At 40.2% G+C, this 23,320-nt stretch overlaps 1 protein-coding gene across 1 annotated transcript in view; it reads left to right on the top strand.

Annotated features, from left to right (window-relative positions):
- Positions 1-23,320, top strand: part of SCML4 (Scm polycomb group protein like 4) — an 84,024-nt gene that overhangs the window by 26,637 nt on the left and 34,067 nt on the right. The window contains exon 2 of the mRNA XM_035110678.3: positions 17,565-17,776. Within this exon, the coding sequence (XP_034966569.1) occupies positions 17,576-17,776 (201 nt within the window). The 5' untranslated portion in view covers positions 17,565-17,575. The remainder of the gene's footprint in view (positions 1-17,564; positions 17,777-23,320) is intronic.

Below are 23,320 nucleotides of genomic sequence, written 5' to 3'. Positions count from 1 at the left end.
TGCATAGCCCCAGATACTTCACTGATTACTTAAGAAGTAAACAATAGTATGTGTGAACAGAAGTGGAAGATTTTTGCCTTAATTTTGTTAGTCCTCTAGTGGGCAGCAGCAACAACAATAACATAAAATTTATAATCTTAGTGCACGAAACTGGCCTTGAACTCTGTGCGTGAGCTAAACTAATCAATCATATTCACAAAGGCAAAGAAAATTCCTAGCATTTTATGTCTCCATTTTCAGTGTTTTCTTTTTCTTCATCTTGGATAAAGGGACTTTAACTGAAGATATAGCTCAGATGCTTAGAGCATGGTGCTAATAACGCCAAGATTGCAGGTTTGTTCCCCATGTGGGACAGTTGCATATTCCGGAGGGTTGGATTAGATGATCCTCAGGGTCCCTTCCAAGTCGACAATTCTATGACTTTGGAAATAACATTTACCATCATATGCTTACATCCATCGAATGGAAATCAATGTGATTTTGTGTCTGGATTAACTGTGGCTGGGTCATACTGTACCAGCACCCTTTGTCCCTACCAACTAACTGTACGGCCTTGTCCCTCACAGTTGAGAATGGGAAAGGGTTTCATAGCAATTTTTCTTTAATTTCACCGAACATTATGACGCAGACCACTCACAGTTATGTGAGTACTACTAGCCATTGTGTTGCAAAGGCACAAGAATGAGGTTTGCCTTTCAAATCACCAAAAAAGAGGGGGGGGAATCTTATATTTCAATAAATACAATAAAGAAAATACTTCAGTCTATGTCTTGAAAGACTGGTTGTAGCAATCTGGGTTTTTTTAATTTCACAGTAATTCTAGTCTGTCTGTCTTTCTGTCTTTCTTTCTGTCTGTCTTTCTTTCTTTCTTTCTTTCTTTCTTTCTTTCTTTCTTTCTTTCTTTCTTTCTTTCTTTCTTTCTTTCTTTCTTTGGCATATACCTGTGTGTCAAACCCCCCCCCCAAAGTCTGAAACCTGAATTTGGCAATTTCTTTTTCTGTTCTCTCTTTATGCACTCAAACTACCTAGCAAATCCTGATAATCATGTGACCTTGTCAGCTACATTTTTCATATATTTATTTCTTTTTCTAAAAAAAACCCTCTGTCTGCATCATTCTTGTCTGTAGAGTCTTATATCGTCAATTCATTGCCATAGGCTGCTAGTCTTCAACAAAAATGTCAGACCAAATGAAGAAAGGTAAGACTGTAGGAATGGAAGTTGGTCATTTCTACTCCTCTGGGTCCCATTCCTTCAAAGACTCTTTCAGGTTCTTCTGGTTCATTAACCAAACCTGAGTTAGAGGCGTATTCAGCTACTGCTCTTCCTTCTGTCACTGGAGTGTCATACTTCAAAGAAACATCTCCTAAAGGACAGCAAAGTGCCACTGCTGGTGAATTCAGCTTTTTTTAATAGAAAAAATGTACTATGAGATGACACCAAGGACCCATTCACTCTCATTCTCCTTCCTCCCTGAAGTGAGGAAAAGAACAAAGGCAGTCAGAGCACTAATTCTGAAGTCCTGGTGGATTTGGGGAAGAAATCCTCCTCAGTTAAGTACGACTCCGTGGAGGTGCAATTGAGGACTGTAAGAAAAACGTTAATTGTGGGTTCTGCTTCAATGCAAATGCAGGTGGGATAATTAATATCCCGTGAAATGGTGACCATGAAAAGCTAGCAAGCTCAGCCCAAACCAGGTGTATGCAGTCTGGATTCAGTTTGTGAAGTAATCTTGCTGTTCTTTGTCACAGCCACCAAGTTAACTGTTCACAACACGAAGCTGCTCCTCTGTGCTCTGCAACAATATATAGAACTGAAATATTGTTCCTCTCTGCCTGTTGCCTGCTGTGGCTATCCTGCTGCTGCTTTTATTTAACCCCCTACCCCGGTTCCCTAAACAAGCAAGCAAACAAACAAAGACACAAACAAACAAATACACAAATGAAAATAGCTCGTAAGAGATAAATTTCTCTCTGTCTGAATTATTCATCGCTGCCCTGTCAATATGTGCTGCACTTTCCCAAGTCCACCCTCTCAGGGAGCCGTGCACATGCAGGAATGTAAAAGACATGAAGTTCTCTGTGTGGCTTCATCATGCATGTAACTTGCCATATGCATGCAAGCGTAATGTGTGCTAGGTTATTTAACACTGCCATATTTTTTCAGATCTGCCCATTTCTCATTGTCATAGCTGCCAAGTCTCCCATTGAAAAATCCAGGATCAGCAGCGGCGCGGCACCGGAAGTCGCTTGTACGCATGTCCGGACATGCGTAAAAGCAACTTCCGGTGCTGCTCTGCCCGAATTCTGGTGCCCAGTCATGGGCAGAGCGGCACCTGAAATTGGTTCTGCGCATGTCCAGACATGCGGAGAAAGTGCCTCTCTGGCAGGTAGGAAATCGGGGGATTTACGGATTTTTTTTCTATTCAGCATAACAGCGGGAAACGGATTAAAATCTGGGGGTTTCCCGCAAAAAACGGGAGACTTGGCAGCTATGCTCATTGTGCAAGTACCATGTTACCTAGAAGAAGTAAAAACAATGATATGGAGAAGGCTGCTGGGGATGCATTCTCCCCATCTGTAATTAATAATATCTTATTTTCCTTTCCCCCACTCCCATGTCTGGATTGTGAATTTTCTGTGGGTATGTTCAGGTGAACAGCTGAAGTGGTGTGCGATGTGATAAAAATACCTGTGATAAATTTGTGGTCATGGAGACAAGTGATTTGAATGTCCTGACATATCAGAGATGTGTGGCAAGATCAAAAATCACCACCTCCTGAGAAATTTATGAAATTTGGCTTGCGCCAGGAGGTGGAAAGTTGCAGTCGCACTGTGCCTTTGTCACATATCAAAACATGCAGTCAATTAGGTCATGTTGAAACAACGAGAAAATCACTGGTTTCAAAATTTCTGCCATCCCCTCCACTGACTGTTTGAATTCCTCAGTGGAAACTTCAGAATGCAGGGAGATGAATGCACATAGGTTGCTATTGTTATAAGAATTTTGAGGTCATATATATATATATAATAATTGTTCATAAAACATGTACATGAATGTACAGAAACATGTCTGAAGCAGCACAGGAAAACAGGCCTGACTGACACCATTTTGACTCTCTCTGACCAGGTGTTCCTCTGCAAGGAAGAAGGGGGGTGGGGGGAACCTTCTCATTGTCTCAGGAATTAAAGTGATAATCCCTGGCATCCTGATACCTGACTGCCAGACAAAAGGGTGTGATTAACTTGGCTGGGAAACAGGGAAATGTAAATATCTCTCAATTTTGTTGATTAGGTTCTGGGGGCAGGGGGCAGGGTCCAGGGTGCTCAGATTACTGCCACCAGACCTCCCCTTTCATGATGTACCTATGATGAATCTAGGGAGGGGGGGTCTTGGGCTACACCCCTTCTGTGACATATGGATGATGCTTCTGGGGGGTGGGCTGAAACCAATTTCAAATCTCTTTTTAAGGGCAAGACATCTTTGTTTGGGGTTCCTTCCTTGTTCTCCTGTGTGAGAGGAAGGACCCTGTTGCAACAGCAAAAATAAAAGTGCCTTGCTTCGCACGTCCTGGTTTGGTCTCTGTTATTTGGTGGGCAGGAGACGCTTAAACTTTGTCTGCTTGCCAGGATACCTGGACTCTTCCTGGGTCAAGGATCCACTTAATTCTAGGGCCGTGTAGCTCTGCAAAATTTTTACAACAGTTTGGCGACCACTTCGGGGACCCAGTTTTGCCTTGAGCTCCGGGTTCACTGAGGAAGGGGAGCCCAGCGCGCCCTTGCCTCTTTTGCAGGGGGGTAAACCAACCTCAGGACCCGAGGCACTTGGTAGTAATTGAGAGTCCAAGCGGGACCCCCAGGACGAAGCAACGTTTAAAGGGACAAGGCTGTTTTTTTTTAGGAACCAGTTGGAAGCTGGAGACAACGGGATTCGACTGAAAGGATCGGTCGTGAGTATTAAAAGGGGACACCTTGGGTGAGCTAAGAACCACAGCAACTAAAAATCTATTTCTCCACTTGGACTATCCTTTTCTACTCTCCTCTTTGGACCTTAGTTGCAGCAAGGCTGCCAGGCACAGTTACAGAGTAGAACTGAGGTCCCGGGCAACAGTCTTTACGTTAAACGCAGAGCTTAGAAAGACTGTCCCAGCTCCCTTCTGCCAAACTGAGCAGAAGTCTGAGCAAACTGTCGCTTTTCTACCAATCTGGGAATCTGGCTATCCCAGCTCTGTTTCCTATTCCTCTGCTCTTAATCTTCGGGTGAAGACGCCCCCCTGCCACGGCGACCCTTGTTGGGTAGGACCCGTGACCAGGGAATGCAAGTGCGCCTGTTCCTTTCTACTCTGTATTCCTCAGTTCCGACCTGACATTGCGTAGGCAAGCGTTCAGTAGGACCTGAGTCTAGTGTGTAAGAGGCAGGGAAGTTGCTGTGGAACCCTCAGGCAATTGATGACCAGTGGGAGGGTTCCAATAGGGTTTTAGCTGCACCAGGCCGCCTAGTAGTTAGTGCACGCGAACGGCAGGCAGGAACACCACTAGGACGTGGGGGTGAGTCATAGACTCGGGAAGTTAAGAGTGTCCAGGAACAGGGTCGGGGACCCAGAACTGCAGTATAAAAAGACAGAAGTAAAATGGGTGCAACCCACTCTAAGGAATTCCTTTCCCAGACTCCCAACCGAGGCAAAGCACAACTGAGGCTTTGCTCCGGTAAGGACTTTGAGGATGAAAGTCCACTCCAATTCGTTCTCTTAAATTGGCATGAAATCCCCGGGGCGGACAAGCTTGAAGGGAACCAATTGCAAAAACTTTGTAAGAAAAAAACATAGGGTCCGATTTACTATGGACCACCCAGATGAGGGGAAATGGCTACCAGGAGGTTCCTTTAACATACAGTGAATCTCCGCTTTAAAATTAACCCTGGTGAACTCTGAATGGGAAAAGTTTTGTGAGGAATCCTGCAAAGTATGTTATGGTATAAAATTATATATGTTTGCATGTTACATGTTGTCTGTGTTGTCTGTTACGTGTATGTGCGTCTGTTCCTTGTGTCTGCTATAGATAGTTGTTTCCTTTAAAGTAAATGAGAGATATAATCCAGGTTTAGGAAATTAGGGGTTTGTGTTTAAAATTTGGCCATGACACCCACAGACTGCCTTTTTTAAAGCATGCATAGTTTAGAATAATATAAAAATTAAGGCAAGCTTGCTTAAATAATCTTATGTAAGGGCTTGATCAACCCAAAAACATGGCAAATATTTAAAAGAGTGGAGGTAGTGTGTAAAGGTTTGTTTTAAAGAGGCTGTAGAAGGCCATTGTTTCCTCTCCAAAAGTAAAAAGAGGGGGCAGGATGAAGGAAAATAACGAGCTGTAAGTTTAAAAATGCTTGCTCAATGCTTTGAAAATATTTTAAACTTGAAAATGTTCATAAACTCCAGCTATAAGTGGATAAGAGATGTACTCAAGGTTTAGAATGTTATGGGGTGTGTTTAAATTGGCTACAACATCCATAGACTGCCTTCTTAAGTGTGCATAGTTAAAACTGCCAACTTGTTTAAATTTCTAGTATAGAAACAATGTTGAACCGATCAATCTTAAACATTATAAATATGAGAATGAGGTGTGCAAATGTTTGTTATTGAGAGAGGCTCCAAAGGGGAGTCTTTCTCCAAGTGACTAGATGAATATTGACTAAAGGAAAATTGAACAGCTATTCCAATAAAGGTGATTTGTTTGTCAAAGGTAGAGCTTCCATAGCCAGGAATTGTCTATCTGAGTCTAGTTTTAACTTCAATTGTGTTGGACAGAAGGGTTATTGTTGGGCTCCTAATATCAGTCTCTTAAGAAAAAAACAACTCATCTGCTCAAGGGTTCTGTATAAAGTTGGTATTTTCATTCAAATCTTGTGAATCCTGTATCTTAGAGGGTTAGACTAAATGACCTCAGGGTCCCTTCTAACCCCCATTTTAGAGCTATGTGAAAGGCAATGTGTCTGATGTGGTGATGGGTTGAAATTCAGCCCAGCTCTGCTTTCTGGCAAGGAAAGATTATTGGTTTTCAGAGTTGGAACAAGAGTGTAATTGTTTTTTTTTATGGAGTGATTATATAAGTTTTTATCACGTTGTCTATTAAGGTTTAAAGTTTAAGCACATATGAAAGTCTTGAACATTTCCCAATCTTTATCCAATCTTAAGGTTTGCTAAAGGCTTCTATATAACGTTGGTACTTTTAATCTTCCCCTTCCTTATTTTTCCCTTAGTACACACATGTGCTTCCGTGATAGGGCATAGCCTGTGTTTCCTTCCCAGTCAGGCGTCTGTACTCAAATGTATGTGTATCCTAAGGGCAGTGATAGTGTTGAGATCCCCATATTTCAGAAGGGGGGGACTAGATTACTCAAGATCCCTTCCAACCCTTTCCAAACTTAGAAAAAGGAGGGAGAAAAAATGTGTTTGTAAGCACTGAAAAGTGAGTTTAAACCCTGGTGGTATAGTGAAATGGCCTGAATTCAGTCAAGCATTACTCTTTGGTGGAGAAGGATGGAAAGATAGATTTTTAAAGTTTGGCATGAAGAGTTTGAGGTGCCATTCAGAAAGAGGTAGAGATGGTATATCATGCATTGAAAATGAATGTCTGGTGTTATTTTTTCCACCATATTGTCAGCTATTTTTTTTAACTGCAAAACTCCAGCCAACAGTTCAAGTAAATAAAGGGCCAGAAAATTTTGTCTGGAATTGGTAAGGCTGAAAATCAATGAGAATGCAAAGGATTTTATGAATTCTGGCTCTATGGCCATATTACCCATAGATAAAGGGGCAGAGAATTTAGTCTGCCATGGCTGTAATAAATTAATTAAAAACAAACAAACAAACGAAAACATTTGCAATTACGAATTCACCCCGAACCCTGTAGATAAAGGGGGCAAATCAAGATTTATTTTGCCTGGGGTATGAGGTGTTTATTTGGTGACTTCATTAGGACTTTAATCTGACCCAACTTTTATTGCAGCTTCCAAGTTAGTTTAAGGTTTATAAGCCTGCTTCTTAAGCAGCAAGAAACAAGAAACAATGTATCAAATTGTATTAGGACTCCAAACAAGGAAAAAGAATTTAAACTGGCTCTGAAAAAAAAAAACACTGCTATGTTTCTATCTTTTGTTTGAAATCTAACCCTACTTTAAAATCTACTCTTTCCCCTTCCCTTCCTTTATTCAGATGGTAATGTTGTCAAGAGGTACAGCACTTTAAAAAAAAAAAAAAAGGGTATAATAGACTGCCGAATCATGAACTCTGTACATGCACAGAGGCTATGTCAGCTTGAAGAGGAAAATAGAGGAGAAAAAGGAGGTTTAAACTAAGGGGCGAAAAGGTTATAATCTGCTCATGAAATATTATTCAAATTTCTTAATGTAAAGCTTTGAACCACTGAGGGAAAACAACCTCATGTATGTTACTGGTCCATCAAAGTTAAATGGTTGCCAAGTTTCAAAATCTTAACATGCCAGATTCTTTCCACAGGTATAAATAGCAGAGTACTACTATAAGTCTGTCTCTTGAGTAGTTTATAAATTAATTAAGAGGTTCAAGGTTATGCTTTGCACATGAAACTTAAATTTAAATTTCTTTATGTAAAAATGAATAAATAGATAAAGAACCATTGAGAACCATCAACTGTTTAGAAGCTGCCAATTCCAGTTCAACATGCAAAACTCTGTACATTTTAGGAACATTTCCTGACTGATTTTCACATGAAATAATTTTCCCTTTCCAGCAGGATACTGAGATTCAGTGTGCAGAGAAATTCTTTCAGAACCTTAATGCAAAATTATCTCCCAATGGGGGGGGGGACGCCACCTAAACAAGCCCCCTCCACACTTGGAAATTCATAGAAAATTGCTGTCTACCAGTTGACAGACTATGCAAACAAAAGGCTCCATTTCTTTCCTAGCAGGTACTCAGGATGGATACTTATCTCTCATTTGCATTTCACCCCGAAGCATTACCCTATGTTAATATAACCCTCCCTTTTCTAATGTAGCAATGATTGAGTGTTTTGCCAATTTTTTCCTTCCACAGCACAAAAAAAAAAAAGAAAGAAAAAGTGAGGAGTGAGGAGATACAAACAGTAATTTCATTTCTCTTTGGCGCTTCTCTTTAGCTTATAAATAATCTGCTTCCATCTATTAAATCAGTTTTTCCATTATGTCTATGAAATTATTCTAACAATAACCAGGTATTGTTTTGTGACTGTATTTTGTCAGGTAGTCTTGCCTGAGTATTTCTTATTATGATGAATTTCAAAGCTTTTTCCGTTATTTTACCATTTTTCCATCTTAATTGGATATTTCACCTTCAGATCTTTAAGGTTCCTCTCCAATTTATAATGTCTTTGTATTATTTAATGATAATTCTTTTTTTTAAAAAATCTGATATCTTTGTGTCAAGTCCAATTTCATTTGAAAAATTGTTGTGTGAGTGGTAATCTAAATTTTATTTTATTTTTGTATCTTTTTTTTGGTATTTCTACTTTTTCTTTCTGTACATACAAATGTAGCATCTAACTCATTCTTTCCTGTAAATAATAATAATAATATTAATCCCTTTCAAACAAGATACGTGAACCTCAAAGAGAATTCAGAACCACATAAGGAAAATGTTAATAACTTATCGATTGTGTCCTAATTAACAAAATTTTTGTCCTTTGTTTCCTCCACAGCCAAACTAGGTGAAGTAAATTAAACTGACTGAGCAGACAATAACAGCAGTAATTAAATATGAATGATAATAATAATATTTAGATGAATAAAATGCTTAACTATGATCTTATATTCTTTGCAGCTTCCCAAGAAGAAATTTCTAGAATATTCTCCCCTTTCTTGACTTTATCATTATTATACTATTTATTATTATTATTTTTTAACTAATTATATCTTCAGACCCCAACCCCCTGCAGGCCTATTTTCAAAAGGATGTTTTACAGGAAACCAAATTGACATTTTATCTCTTTGATCACAACCTAAGAAGGAGGACCTAGAAAGCTATAACGTTTCAGCAAGGTTTAGAAGTGCTGGCATAGAAGTACTGTTAACTTCCTCCCAGTGACTCGAAGGCAGACAAGAAAACCCCCTTGTTGGAGATACATGCAAAGCAGCAAGAATTATCTCAAGTTCACCTGATTGCCTCAAGATATACAAGTGGCGTATAATTAATAATTTGAAGGTTTTGTGCATTATGTGTTATATAGGAACACTGAAATGTGTCAAATGACTTTGGGACAAAGGGGGAAAGTGAATTGCAAGGACATTCTCTCTCCTTGACCTCAAGACTCTGTGCCCTAGGATTTAAAAGCAGCCGGAATTGTCTCAAGATCATGATGGCCTCAAGACATACAACTGATATATGATTATGTTTTATGTTGTGTGATATTCGACAGAAACATTGAACTATGTCTGACAGTATGTTATTTCCACAAGGAGGGGGGGTGAACCAATTTTGTGTTTAATTGTTTTTTTATGTTTAATGTATAGTGTCCCAATGATTTTTTTTGTATTATTGTATGCCTTTTAAAGGATCAGGATATTGCATAGTCCAGTATTTAGATTAGATCAACTTATGACCACGTTTTCTTGTCCCACCTGGCACTCTGCAGTGTGCCAGCCTTCTTACACAATTTTAGATTGTTTTAAATCATTTTACCAAGAATAAGCCCCAAGATCCATGAAACACCAGATAAATGAAGGTATTTATGTCTTGATTTAACAGGAATGATCCCTTTTAGAGTTAAATTTGACTAATTTGGACATGTTTTATGGGGCTGTATAAATTCTAATTGGGTCAGTTCTAATTGGGCAAGTGTATCCAAGGTGCAAGTAGCTTTCTTCCTTTAAGAGCAACTGGGCAACTCCCTACAGTGCAAGGCCAGAGCCTATAATAAAGGCCCATAGGAAGCCCAAGGCAAAGGCATCTCTCTCATGACATGTCCAAACCTGTGGCAGCTATGGGGGGTGCCAGGCGACATGGTCAATATGAAAGCCCTAAGGGGATTCACCAGGGATTGTTGCTGTTGTGCCACGATGGAGGTGTGCAACCAGAGGAGAGCTAGCTTTTGACACCTGAAGAACACACAAAAGGGTAAACAAACAAACTGCACTTTCCAGTCAATATTGGTGGACCATCCTGTTAAATGAAATACGTAGACCATTTTTGAGAAATGCTTCTCCCAAAGTACTAAAACAACACATCTGGTTATTCTTTTGTGGGGCAACAATTTTTAAGAAAAATTATAGCCCCAAATGGGGGATATTGTTATAAGAATTTTGAGGTCATATATATATATATAATAATTGTTCATAAAACATGTACATGAATGTACAGAAACATGTCTGAAGCAGCACAGGAAAACAGGCCTGACTGACACCATTTTGACTCTCTCTGACCAGGTGTTCCTCTGCAAGGAAGAAGGGGGGTGGGGGGAACCTTCTCATTGTCTCAGGAATTAAAGTGATAATCCCTGGCATCCTGATACCTGACTGCCAGACAAAAGGGTGTGATTAACTTGGCTGGGAAACAGGGAAATGTAAATATCTCTCAATTTTGTTGATTAGGTTCTGGGGGCAGGGGGCAGGGTCCAGGGTGCTCAGATTACTGCCACCAGACCTCCCCTTTCATGATGTACCTATGATGAATCTAGGGAGGGGGGGTCTTGGGCTACACCCCTTCTGTGACATATGGATGATGCTTCTGGGGGGTGGGCTGAAACCAATTTCAAATCTCTTTTTAAGGGCAAGACATCTTTGTTTGGGGTTCCTTCCTTGTTCTCCTGTGTGAGAGGAAGGACCCTGTTGCAACAGCAAAAATAAAAGTGCCTTGCTTCGCACGTCCTGGTTTGGTCTCTGTTATTTGGTGGGCAGGAGACGCTTAAACTTTGTCTGCTTGCCAGGATACCTGGACTCTTCCTGGGTCAAGGATCCACTTAATTCTAGGGCCGTGTAGCTCTGCAAAATTTTTACAACACTATTAATGAAAGAACAGAAACAAATATAGTTTGTTCCATTCTGTGGTCATTCCCTGTGAGATTTTTGAGAGAAGAGGTGGTGATTGCAATTACTGTACTTTTTAAAAGTGGTTTTGAGAAAAACTTGCAAAGAAGAAGAAAACCTTAGGTACCACAGACACAAAATACCCCTGCTTATACAGCAACTATGCATACCTTTCTTGTACCCAAGTGTATAACAAAATTGTAGCTTCTTTACTCATTGTTACAGTGTATGAAGCAAAAGAGCTGCTGTGTTCCATTTTGTTGCACCTTCTAGTCTTGTATCCATTTAGTAAGCAAGCAGTTAAAATGAAGAAGGGTCTTATGCAGAGAGGGCAAATGTTTCCCATCCCAGCGCAAATACAGATGTGGATAAAAAATTGCTCTGTCTGACATAGTGAGCCCTGTATGTAAGTGGTGACATCTGTCATGGTAGGAGAAGTTTGAAATGGCTTCTGTTTGGCAGCCATTTTGTGTGTACTGGTCAAGGACTGCAAGTCTGCATGTAGTTTACCTGTAGAGTAGCCCCATAGAGAGGTTTTTCTTTTTCTTTTCTTTTTTGCTAACAAGGATACCAACAACATGTAGCTAGGGGTGGGGGTGGGGGTGGGAACGTGCAAGCAAGTTCTAGTAGCCCATTCCTTGGCTCTGACTCCCAGTTTTAGGAATCAGTGCCTTGGAATACAGCTGGAAGTTGAAAAATTAAGACGAGTTGCAGTGGAAGATTAATATAACTCATTTATAACTCCGCAATCCTGACCTTTTGCGAATGATATCAAAAGTCTATAAAGCCATTAATGCTGCCTATTACTACAGGTTAATTTATATACTACTTCTCACATTCATGAGGCTCAGAAACATGAAAGGAACTCTGCTTCTTTCAAGTATTATCTCCTGAATATCAAATTTCCTGTCCTCCAAAGGCACCTTTAACTCTGCTAAGCTAACTGTATAGGAAACTATTATTCTGTGAAACTGAACCTGAAAATTAACTGCTGTCTCCTTACTAGCTTGGGCTTGTGATTTTTTTGTTGATCAGGTAGATGCTATATGGACATAGTACAATGTATTATTTTTTTAGCAAGAGGTGGAAGGGAGACAGGAACTTAGATGCTATTCTTTGGACATTGCTGATTTCCAATCTGGTTGTGTGTTCAGTTTACGTTAGTGATTAATGCTTCCAAAGAATTGGATTAATTGCCAGTGCAGGAATGCCGCTTCACAGGTCCAAGCCTTGAGTTAATAAGTATTTTTAAAAGTGTGACACAATTTAGCCAAATGTATGCATATGAGCAGTAGAATTATGGGCCCTGCTCTTCTGTTTCCCATTTATCCACATGACTTGGGAACATTCAGAGCATCCTCCATATTATGAGATGAACAGAAAAATGGTTGTGCTTTACAAATATATGTAAGGTGGCTTCAAATTGGGAGGGAAACAAGGCAGAGGGAATCTAAACAGTAATAACGAGATATCAAGAATTCTCCATGGCGCAAATAAATAACATGGAAAAGCAAATCCCTCCTCAGCAGATGTTTAAGAAAGGGGTGGGGAGGGAGATTTGGTTCAGTTTGCAATTAAGGGCAACCTTACCCAATTTGCACTTTCTGAAGCAATATGCAAACAGACATACAACCATCCTTCAAAATCCACACTTTTCTGAATTTTGCAATGCAGTTCACCTGCCAATTAATGTGTACAAACGTGTAGATTAGGTGAATGCGTGGCAATGGTTGGGGACAGGGTGGTCTTCCTTTGCTTTACTTTATATCTATGTATATTGTTTTAGTTCCATTAATTAATTCCATTAATCCCATTAATGTTTGTTTTTTAATTACTGTTTTTCCTGTGTTCTTAGCAATTCTTTTTATCTGTACACAGCCTTGAGTCCTTTCAGGGGAAAAGGTGGGATATGGATAAGTATATAATAAAGATGTTTTCCTGGAAATAAGAGCTCAACCTATTAAATTACTCAGGGCACTGGTTTTCCAGCTCTGAATATGATTAGATAGTTTGTGTGAAGTGTGATAAAGGTGCTTACCAGCTATCTTAAGGTAAAGGTAAAGGGACCCCTGACCATTAGGTCCAGTCGTGACCGACTCTGGGGTTGCGCGCTCATCTCGCATTATTGGCCGAGGGAGCCAGCGTATAGCTTCCAGGTCATGTGGCCAGCATGACAAAGCCGCTTCTGGCAAACCAGAGCAGCACATGGAAACGCCATTTACCTTCCCGCTGTAGCGGTTCCTATTTATCTACTTGCATTTTGACGTGCTTTCGAACTGCTAGGTTGGCAGGAGCTGGGACCGAGCAACGGGAGCTCACCCCATCACAGGGATTTGAACCGCCGACCTTCTGATCGGCAAGCCCTAGGCTCAGTGGTTTAACCACAGCGTCACCTGGGTCCCCACCAGCTATCTTGGTGACATCTAAAGATGGGCTGTGATCAGACTACTATCTCTTTCACTAGACTTCCCATCAAGTTGAATACCAGCTTTGAAAATATCCACCTTCCTTATTATTTTTTGGCATCAGGTAATTTATTTTTTTATTTGCTGATACTTTTTAATTATTGCTATATATATTGGTGCTTTTAAAAATCCTCCTGGCTCTGTTGTTTGGTTTTCAGAACTGCTACTGTTTTTTAATGTCTCACTGTTTTATATTTTAATATTGATGGCTATTCTTTCAATTTATTGTTTTAAATGTTACCTGCCCAGAGAACCCTTTGGAATTGAACTGTGGAATATTTATCTATATATATAAGGATTGTTACCATGTCTTTCTAAAGCCCCTGTGTGTCTGTTTATCATAATGAGGGTGCCGATAAATTATATTAAAACTTATTTTCCAAATAAACCCAAGATGACTAACAATATAAACCAATCAACATAAGCAAATAAAAAATGTAAAGGACCCTTATAGTTAAATCCAGTCGCAAACAACTCTGGGGTTGTGGTGCTCATCTTGTTTTACTGGCCGAAGGAGCCGGTGTTTGTCCACAGACAGTTTTTCCAGGTCATGTGGCCAGCATGACTAAGCTGCTTCTGGTGAAGCCAGAGCAGCGCACGGAAACACTGTTTACCTTCCCGCCGGAGCGGTACCTATTTATCTACTTGCACTGGTGTGCTTTCAAACTGCTAGGTTGGCTGGAGCTGGGACCGAGCAACAGGAGCTCATCCCGTTGCGGGGAATCGAACCACCGACCTTCTGATCTGCAAGCCCTAGGCTCAGTGGTTTAGACCACAGCACCACCCGCATCCCATAAGCAAATAAACAATCAGTAAAAGTAACAATCTGAAAATAACATTAGATAACAGAAAGCAGAAACTATAATCTCTTTAGAAGTGACTCTAATAGCAAGGCATAAAATACAATTTTAAATGTCAATACAGCTACAACACTTTCTAGCACCACTCTCTGACATTTCAAAAAACAGAGTAAGAAACTGTTGTTACATTAAAGCAGGCACCCCCAAACTGTGGCCCTCCAGATGTTTTGGCCTACAGCTCCCATGATCCCTAGCTAACAGGACCAGTGGTCGGGGAAGATGGGAATTGTAGTCCAAAACATCTGGAGGGCTGAAGTTTGGGGATGCCTGCATTAAAGCATGGCCTACCAGGGGCGGGGTCAAGGGGAAATTGCCCTTCCAATATGCACAGATTCCCAACCTTCCAACCTTCCTTCCTTCCTTCCTTGTATGTTACTGGCATATTCAAATTTTTTCTGAGAAGCTAGCCTGCTCCCCGCTTTCCATATTTTACCATGCCCTCCTTCTGGAAAAACTCCTGCAGACACTCCTGCATGTAAGACCAATCCACAAAGGCCCTTGCTTCTCTTTACTTCTGCTCTCTGTCTAACCAGGAAAAAAATGTGTTTCCATTACGGCATGCCACAGATCTGGGTAACCTTTGTGCTTTCAAAAATGGAGAGCAGCCATTGCTTCCCTGTCTCAGAATCTTTGTTGTATGATCTACACCACCCAGCAGAGACTTATTCAGTATGCAGTTTCCATCTTGGAAATGAGCCTGAAAGCTGACTGCTGGCTAAAGCACCCGACCCTAATTGCCGGAATTTTTTTCTTAGGATTTTTTCTTGTCCCACTACTTCCTGCTTTGTGTAACATTCTTGCCGAAGAGAGATGGAGAAAAATTGTCTTTATTTTATGACATTTTGGTTAGTTCCGATAAAAGTATTGCCCAAATGTGAATTTTGGTGTGCTGATCTTCTCTTATGAACCAACCTTTTGCTTTCTGTGTGCTTTTCCTATTGTGACTATGTCTGGATGTGAGGAGGGGAAAAGTCCTGCACAATTATCGGAAATCTCTACTTTGAAAGATAAAAAATTCTATCAATAGAATGTGTGTGTAAAAAGCTGGTGGGGTCTGTCTCTGCAGCCTTATCACATCATTTCTAGGCAATCTATTAATTTAGCCTCTTTGTATTTACCATCCTTCTTTACTCAGCATGTGGTTTTATATGATGTTAGACCTTTTACCATGTGTTTCAGAGTTTTGGACAGCTGGTGTTAATGGTGTTATAACCAATCTTCAAATCTTACAGTGTATAATGGATCTATCTGAGCAGAGTAAGTGCCTGTAACTCTGTTTAAAAGATCTATTATTGAGTAGCTTCAAAAACAAATGCATTTGCTTCAGCACAAAATTGGAGTCATCTCTGCTCCATTTTCTAAGGATCATTTTGCGTAAATACATTCATAATTATGGAAGCCTTATTGGTGTCATCTACAATAATTTCATGTCAGATTTTCTGGCTTCTCCAATATATTAACCTCAATGTAAAGGGGATTAATACTACATGCTACAAACAAAGCCATTGGTCACTGTGTCCGAGTCTCACCTTGTCTGAGGCCAAAAGCAGTTTTCAATGCCACCAAGCAGTCCAGGAACTTTCATGTAACCTGGAGATTTTTATAGCCATTTGCAAAGTGCATTTCTGTCACCTTTTGGATCACTTTAGCTAGCCTGTATGCATCAGAGATGGAGAAGAAAAGCTGCTAGGTCTAAAAGTGATAATTTCCAGGTGAAGCCAAACAGTTGTATTTCTCATTTTAAGATTTAAGGATTGTTTACTCTTTGCTTTGTGGAGGGAAAAATGTGTTTTGTGTGCATGTGCTAAAGCACATTATTACATCAATATTGTAATAGTTTTTAAAGAATAAGTAAAATAAGCAGAAATTGAAGTTGTTGATTTAAGAAATACATGGCTGAAATGGTGCTGGCTGATAGTGGTAGCTGAAGGATAGATGCAAGAGACTGGCTCTACCTATAAACATCAAAATGACACCTCTTTTAAATAGAAGGAAGGGTAGTGATCGAGACCTGTGGCGATTGTGCTAGTGTTCTGTTCTTTTAAAAAAAGTTGTACAGAGGAAGCACAGGAAAGTTGCAGGACAATGATTTGAGATGAAATCATGTAGAGGTTCTTCAGAAATGGAGTTAATAAAGTATGGCAATTCTATAGGCAACACCTACTGTGCAAACATCCCCTAGAACTGAGCATTCACACCAAACTTAACCAAGATGTGGGAAGCTATGAGGCATGATGGTATTGCACAGTGCAAGCTGAAAACAGATGTGTCCTTAATCCATAGATTAAAGAAGGAATGAGGAACCCTTTTCAGTCCAAAAACAACTGTCCTGAGTCCACCTGTCAATAGCCAAATGCAAAAGTGGCCATGACTAAAGTAAAAAGTGGGTGGAGGAACAGATATGAGTTTTACGTCTATACAGAAGTCTCCGTTCCAGCCATGCAGAAACTGTCCTTTCCATGGTTAGTGGCTTGGATCCAGGTTTTGCTCCTACTAGCAGGAACATCCTCTGGGCAGTGGAAGGGGTTAACAGGTGTCCTTCTATAGGAACACACTAGAAGCTGAGGTAATGGCTATTAAGTTTTATTCCTGATGAGGCCTGGGAGCTTGCACAAAGCAGAAACTAACACTCTAGCCAGGGCATACTTGTGAGTCTGCTGTCCAGCATCTGGCCCCCTGGTTCAGAGCTGTTTCTCTTAAAGGGGCCATATGTCAAATATTTAGTTATTAATGCATACATTACAGTGACTTTTGCTTATTTCTCTGCCCCACAGTCCTTCCAAAGATCTGTCTAGAGGTATTGAGGCATGCCCCCACAACAGGGTGTGGACTATAGAGAAAGAGGAAATTGATTCATCCCTTTTTCCCCGTGGGTTTCCTCCATTACATCTAAAGACTTTTGTGAACAGAAGGGGCCTTTCAGCTCAGAAATAGCAGCCTGGATTGAACCCACTGTGATTAGAAGTGTGTTCTGTCATTGTGGATGGGCGCATTACTTTCTCCATGACATTGGTGATACCGTTAAAATGTAATGGAGGAAGATGGTCCTTCAGACACCCCTGCGGTGGCAGCTGGGAGAGGGAGGGACCACGATGGGAGATGGATGGTGACCATTCCTCTACTTTGCTTACAAAATTTGTTTGTGGGTCTCTCTTCCGCACTCACCCCCATTTTCAACAATATAACTCTCTTTTTAAAAAATTACAGCTCCTTTACTTATGAATCATTTGCCATCACTGCCTCCAAGACTGGATACTATGGACATGCAGTCTCCCAGAATACCAGGTCGAAAAAGAGGAAGACCCCCGCTCCATTCGACGCCTATGAAAATGGCTGTTCATAACCTCTATTCTGCACCAGCTGGTTCTCTGCCTGTTGTGAAGATTCCAAAGAAGCGAGGGAGGAAACCTGGATACAAGGTATGCCATCCTACCAGCTATGATGTTTGTCTCTTTGTTTTAGACAGGAGTAGCTAGTCTGTGGCCTTCTGGATACTGCTAGTCTCCATCCTCCACCAGCCTGCAGCCAGCTTGACCAATTGGCAGGGATGCTAGGAGCTGCAGTCCAACAAAATCCTGAAGGCCACATGTTAGCCTCTCCTTGATATTTGGAATATATTCATGTGGCATGAACACATGTGCCAATGTAAGATGGCGGAAGGAGATTCATGCTCCTTCTTCTTGCTGCTGCTGTGTGGTTGAGAAGCAGGAAGGGCAGTAGTGCAGAATCCTTACCAGCTTGTTCAGGCTAACACCCTCGTTGGCTCATGCCAGTACAGCCATCCAGAATATTCTATGGATATCCATGCAGTGTAGCAAACTAGTCTTCCGCCACCACTGGTTCTTCCTTGGTTTGTTGCTTGCTGTTCAGTCACGGTACCAAGAATTTTAGGTGGTGTTTTCTTTTCCATTTCGCTACAGCAATTCTGACCGCTGAAGAGCCAAACCACTGCTTTAAGCCAAACACATGTCCAGCAATGGGAAATGGCTATGGTGAAAATTTTCAAATTTTCAAAGAAAGCTCTGTTTGCTGAGATATGATTCTTGTTTATGGCAATAATTTCTTTTGAATCGTGGTCAAAGTGTTCAGGAGACGGAATTATCAAAACACACAAAAGTTAAAACTACTCTCCATATTTAGGTAATTTATATACAGTACCACCATACTTCTGTAAGGTAAATAATTAATGATAAGCAGAATATTACCCTCTGTAAGTGGCTTCACTATTCACATTTTAAAAAACACAACTAAAAACAACTACTGGGCTGTAATTCATGAATGAATTCTATTGCATTTGACCATTTACATAATATCCCACAGTTTCCCAAGCCATTCTTACATACCCAACAAGCATAAACCAGTCTAGGAACTGATAGAGCATGAAATATTACTTCAGGGATCTTCCTGGTGTACAAAATCTGCTGTGAACTTAAGAAGGCAAGCAAGATACTGCTTGGAATAAATGAGTTCAGTGGTTGGTTTCAGATTCCTATTTTAATGCACTTTTATTGAAGTTGATTAGTTGTTTCAAAAATGTTGTGAGCCACTGTGAACACCCAACAGGATGGAAAGATGGAAGAGAAGCTATAAATAAGCATTTGGTTTTTGGTTTTTTTTTTAAAAAAAATCTGCATTTGCTAAATTGATAAGTTTATGCAGGTCACAGAATCCAGCCTGATGCAGAAATTTGATTTTTAGTGTAGACTATAGACTGCTTTGAAAGCAACTGACAAGCTAGGTTACATCCAAAGGTCACCTTCTCAGCCAGAAGCAGCTTCCTCTGACAGAAGGGAGACCTTCATTCAGTGAAAGGAATCCATTTATCAAAGGAGGGCTCCTTCTGAGAGAGAAAGGGAACTTTTGCATCCAACTCATGTGTCCTGTATATGCTGCTGTCAATCGCATTATGGAGCGCAAGAAACTCAAACTACTATTAAATGCTTTCCAAGTAAGGATAGAGAAGAAATTCAATTCATTCCATTTAAAGGCAAACCTTCCTTACTTGCACTTTCTGAAACAATACAATAATGAAAATTCACACTTTTCCCTATTTTGCAATGCAGTTTTCCAACCAAGTAATGCTTACAAATATTCATATACTAGGGTAAAATGTACATCAAAATACACATATTATTGGCAAAAGCATACAAAATGCACCATAAAAAGGGAAATGGCTTTGCAAAAATGTGATTATTGCATATATAAAAATATGTGCATTAGGACAAATTCACAACAAAATTCTGATGAGGTTTCTTTTAAAAAATTGCAAGCTGATGTGGAAATGTGATGAATTGAAGAGTGGAAAAATGAGAAACCAAAATTTACAGATTTGCCTATTGCTACTTCTAAATAATACTTTGTTTTCTGTGCTCCTATAGCAACAATAGGATTTGGGACAAATCTTTGCAAGGTCAAATTTCAACTCCTCCAGCAAAAGGAAAGTTTGAGGTGTTTTACATAATTGTTTTAGTAAAACCTGACAAAGATGCATGCCCCATTTTTCATGTGTGAGGCGTTACATTTGCTACCAAATATAGAAGAAGTGAGGCAAACAAAAACGGGAAGTAGTAAATGAATGAAGATCATTCATTATTTATGGGGACTGGTTTAATGCAATCATTTCTGTCATCTAACTTGTAAGAATAGCAAGTTCGAGGGTGATGCTGTTTCTTGATGAATGGAGAACCAAAAGTAAGACATTCTCTAGTAAACAATGGCTCCAGGTTCTGAGGCTGACAACAGCAATCTGTAATGCTCAACACATCTGACTTTGTGCTTTTCATTAGCATTGGAAGATTTGTACACCGAAGCAACATTTCCGCAAGAAGCCTTTCTGTTGGATATGGTCCCCACTGCTAAAGCATACAGCTCTCAATCAAAATGCACTTGCTGCTAGAGTCAGAGAATACATTTTGTGACGGGTAGATCTCTTGATTTAATTAGCTCACAAATAGCATGGGTTCCTGCTACCGTGAGACTTTTATGTGCATTTTTAAAAGCTCCTTCCTGCATGCTCAAATGGCAGGCGACCAACAACTTTATGGCAACTGGATGCTGGATTATTACAGAACAGATGGATCAATTTGTGTCTGTATGTTACAAAAAAATGAATTTACAATCGGGGTTAAATTTTATTTTGATGGAAGTTTGCAATAAATCCATAGATGCCAACAAATGCATCTTTATTGTCCCCTATATAGATCTGACTTTTCCAGTTACCATTAAACCTTCATGTCTGGAATAATTAGCACATTATAGATAGATAAAGACAGACTTGAAGTTTTAGTTCCCCCTCCCCATTTTTTTCTTATAATGGTCTCTCACTGATGCCTGTGAGTTACGCTAGTTAGTTGTGTGCATCTAGACAACCTAGAGTGTAGCCTAAAAACCTATTGCTTGGTGGAAGATGAATAGGCAAGATGTTGCATTGAAACAATTGATCTACACAGACTTCAGAGCCTATAGAGGCTATTGATGTCCATTACTTAGCCACGCATGGAATGGAGCCATGGCCCCAACTCAGCATTTCAGTTCCATTGTGGTACCCCTCTGTTACATGTGGTGCTAAATGCATCCATATAATTATATTTTTCTAGTTGGCCAGGTAACTGATCTCCATGGAGACTGATCGATCAGGAAATTGATCTCCAAGAAAGCTCATTTAGATAAATCAGATACTGCTGGATCAATTTCCTTCGAAGGAGAAAATATTGTACATGGTGGTGTCTTTGTAACCATTTCACAAATGTATAGGCTGAGTATATATCACAGGGAAGAATAGCAAGCACAGCAGGCATGGCCAGCATTTATCCCCAAATCAACATCACTCCAACCCCTTCTACTAACCAAAATTTTATAGAGAGAAGAACATACCTATTATTATTATTATTATTATTATTATTATTATTATTATTATTATTATTATTATTCCCAGGCTCACAGAAAGTTGACCACAAAGAAATGTAGCCTTCAGACTGAAAAAAAGAAAGTTCCCTAGCCCTGCCTTAAAACCATCAGAATAATTAAAACAGACATAGGTAAGAATCTGAAAGCACTAGCAGCCCTGCGCTCCTTTGGGATGGAGGTTTGGGGTATAAATTAAATAAACAAGTAAATAAATTTAAAACCTAGATCATAAAAGAGTGTTCTTTAGTTGCTTGAGAACAGCTGAAGAAGGGGAGAGGATGGAAGAAGCTGTCTTGGATCTCTGCTGGCAAAGCGTCCCATATGGCATTGCTGCTGGAAGGGACCTGTCTTTCCTACCCACCTGTTTGATCTCACAGGTACCTGGGACAGAGGGCAGGGCCTTTGCTGCTGCTTTTAAAGTCCAGGTGGGAGAAGGCCAGTTTCTTTTATACCATTAATGTTTAACACCTGTATAGTAAATTGGGCTCATAATCAAATAGGCAGCCCATGCAGATGGAATAGAAATGGAGCATACATACAGAAAAGAAAAAAAGGTTAAAAAATAAGTTTCCTTCCCTCTGCAGTACAGAAAGCAGCAGCTGTTGCAATATCTTCCCTCTGATATTATACCTGCTGCTTACTACCAGCTAAAATTTATTTAGCAGCCACAGTATATTAGGCACCCACACTTACTCATTTTGGCACCAGCCTTGTTACAAGATTTTTATCAAGATTCCTTCAGCCGACAACTATAAACGTTTGCCTCTGTTTAGCTTAATAGATAACCGCTGTAAATGTCTGCCTTTGTTTAGCTTCATGGCTTTTCTCTCTCCCCTCCCCTCTTGCCTAAACCTTTTTCTTAACTGAGGCTGAAGGAATGCATTGGCTTTGACGGCTTCTGCTATGTGTCATTTTCTTGCCCTCGCCACATTGCCTCTTTCACTTGACTGGAGCAAGTGCCTTGGGTATTGTGCGTAGTCTTTTGTGCTGTCATTCTCTTCATCATATAAACATATCAAAAGTTAAATCCTATCAGCATTAAAGAAAACAAAAACAGGATAAGCCGTTTCAAATGGCAGGATAAGTGCTTGGAGATTGTTAACATGTGCTATGACCACCAGATTTGTGTGATTCAAATCACAGCGCTTATATATGTTATACCTGTGATCCTTATCATAAGGCCATGATGCCTGTCTCAAGTTCCCCACCCACTTTAATGTTGTTGCACTTCAACTCCCATCAGCCACAGCCAGTGATGGTGGGAGTTGGAGTCCAACAACATCTGGAGAGCTACAGGTTGCCTATCCCTGGCATAAAATATCCATCGTATTTATGAAGCCTTGTTTCTCAGAACAGAGCAGATCATACTGAGTCTGACCATTGATCTATCAAGGTTGGCTTAGACCACAGCACCACCCGTGTCCCATGTAGCCACAGAGACGTTTGGTGCTAATGACTTGTGGGCTCCCAGATCTCAAGAACCTTGTACTGGCGTGGTGTGACGTGGTAGGGTTCTGTCACTGGGCTAACCCCCAAAGGGGTGACTAAAGTCTTGCTTAAATTGACAATGAGCCTGAAATCCCTAGTAACAAGTTGCAGCAGTATAAGTTCTCAAGTGGCCTACAGGTACATTTTCATGTCCAAAGGGATCCTTATACAGGTATGTCAGTTGATGGAAGGAGAAAACATAACAGAGTAAAAATAGTTGTTTAGTTATTCCTGCTTGATTTTTTTTAAAAAGCATTTGAGAGGTAGGAGGGAGCATGCAAAAGCACATTCCTTATATCCGGTGATCTCCATTTTCTCAGACAAAGGGATCATTTCACTTACTGATTTATTGTGTTCCGTGAAGTCTTCGTCAGATCCAAATTAGGACTTGTAACATGCAATTTTCTCCTCCATTGCTTTTGATTGTCTTCTTGAAAAGTCTCTTTACACCGGATAGGTTTTTCCACAGCTTTGTATACTCACGTCTTTATTACAGAAATATATTTTTATTACGTTGAAAGCAGAGATACAGCGGTTTCTCAAATCATTCCTGAGCTCCAGAGATACAG

The sequence above is a fragment of the Zootoca vivipara genome, chromosome 3, assembly GCF_965207765.1.
Source record: "Zootoca vivipara chromosome 3, rZooViv2.hap1.1, whole genome shotgun sequence".
Taxonomy (NCBI): Eukaryota; Metazoa; Chordata; class Lepidosauria; order Squamata; family Lacertidae; genus Zootoca; species Zootoca vivipara.
Note: the sequence above shows the minus strand (reverse complement) of the source record. Positions and strands in the feature narration are given on the sequence as shown.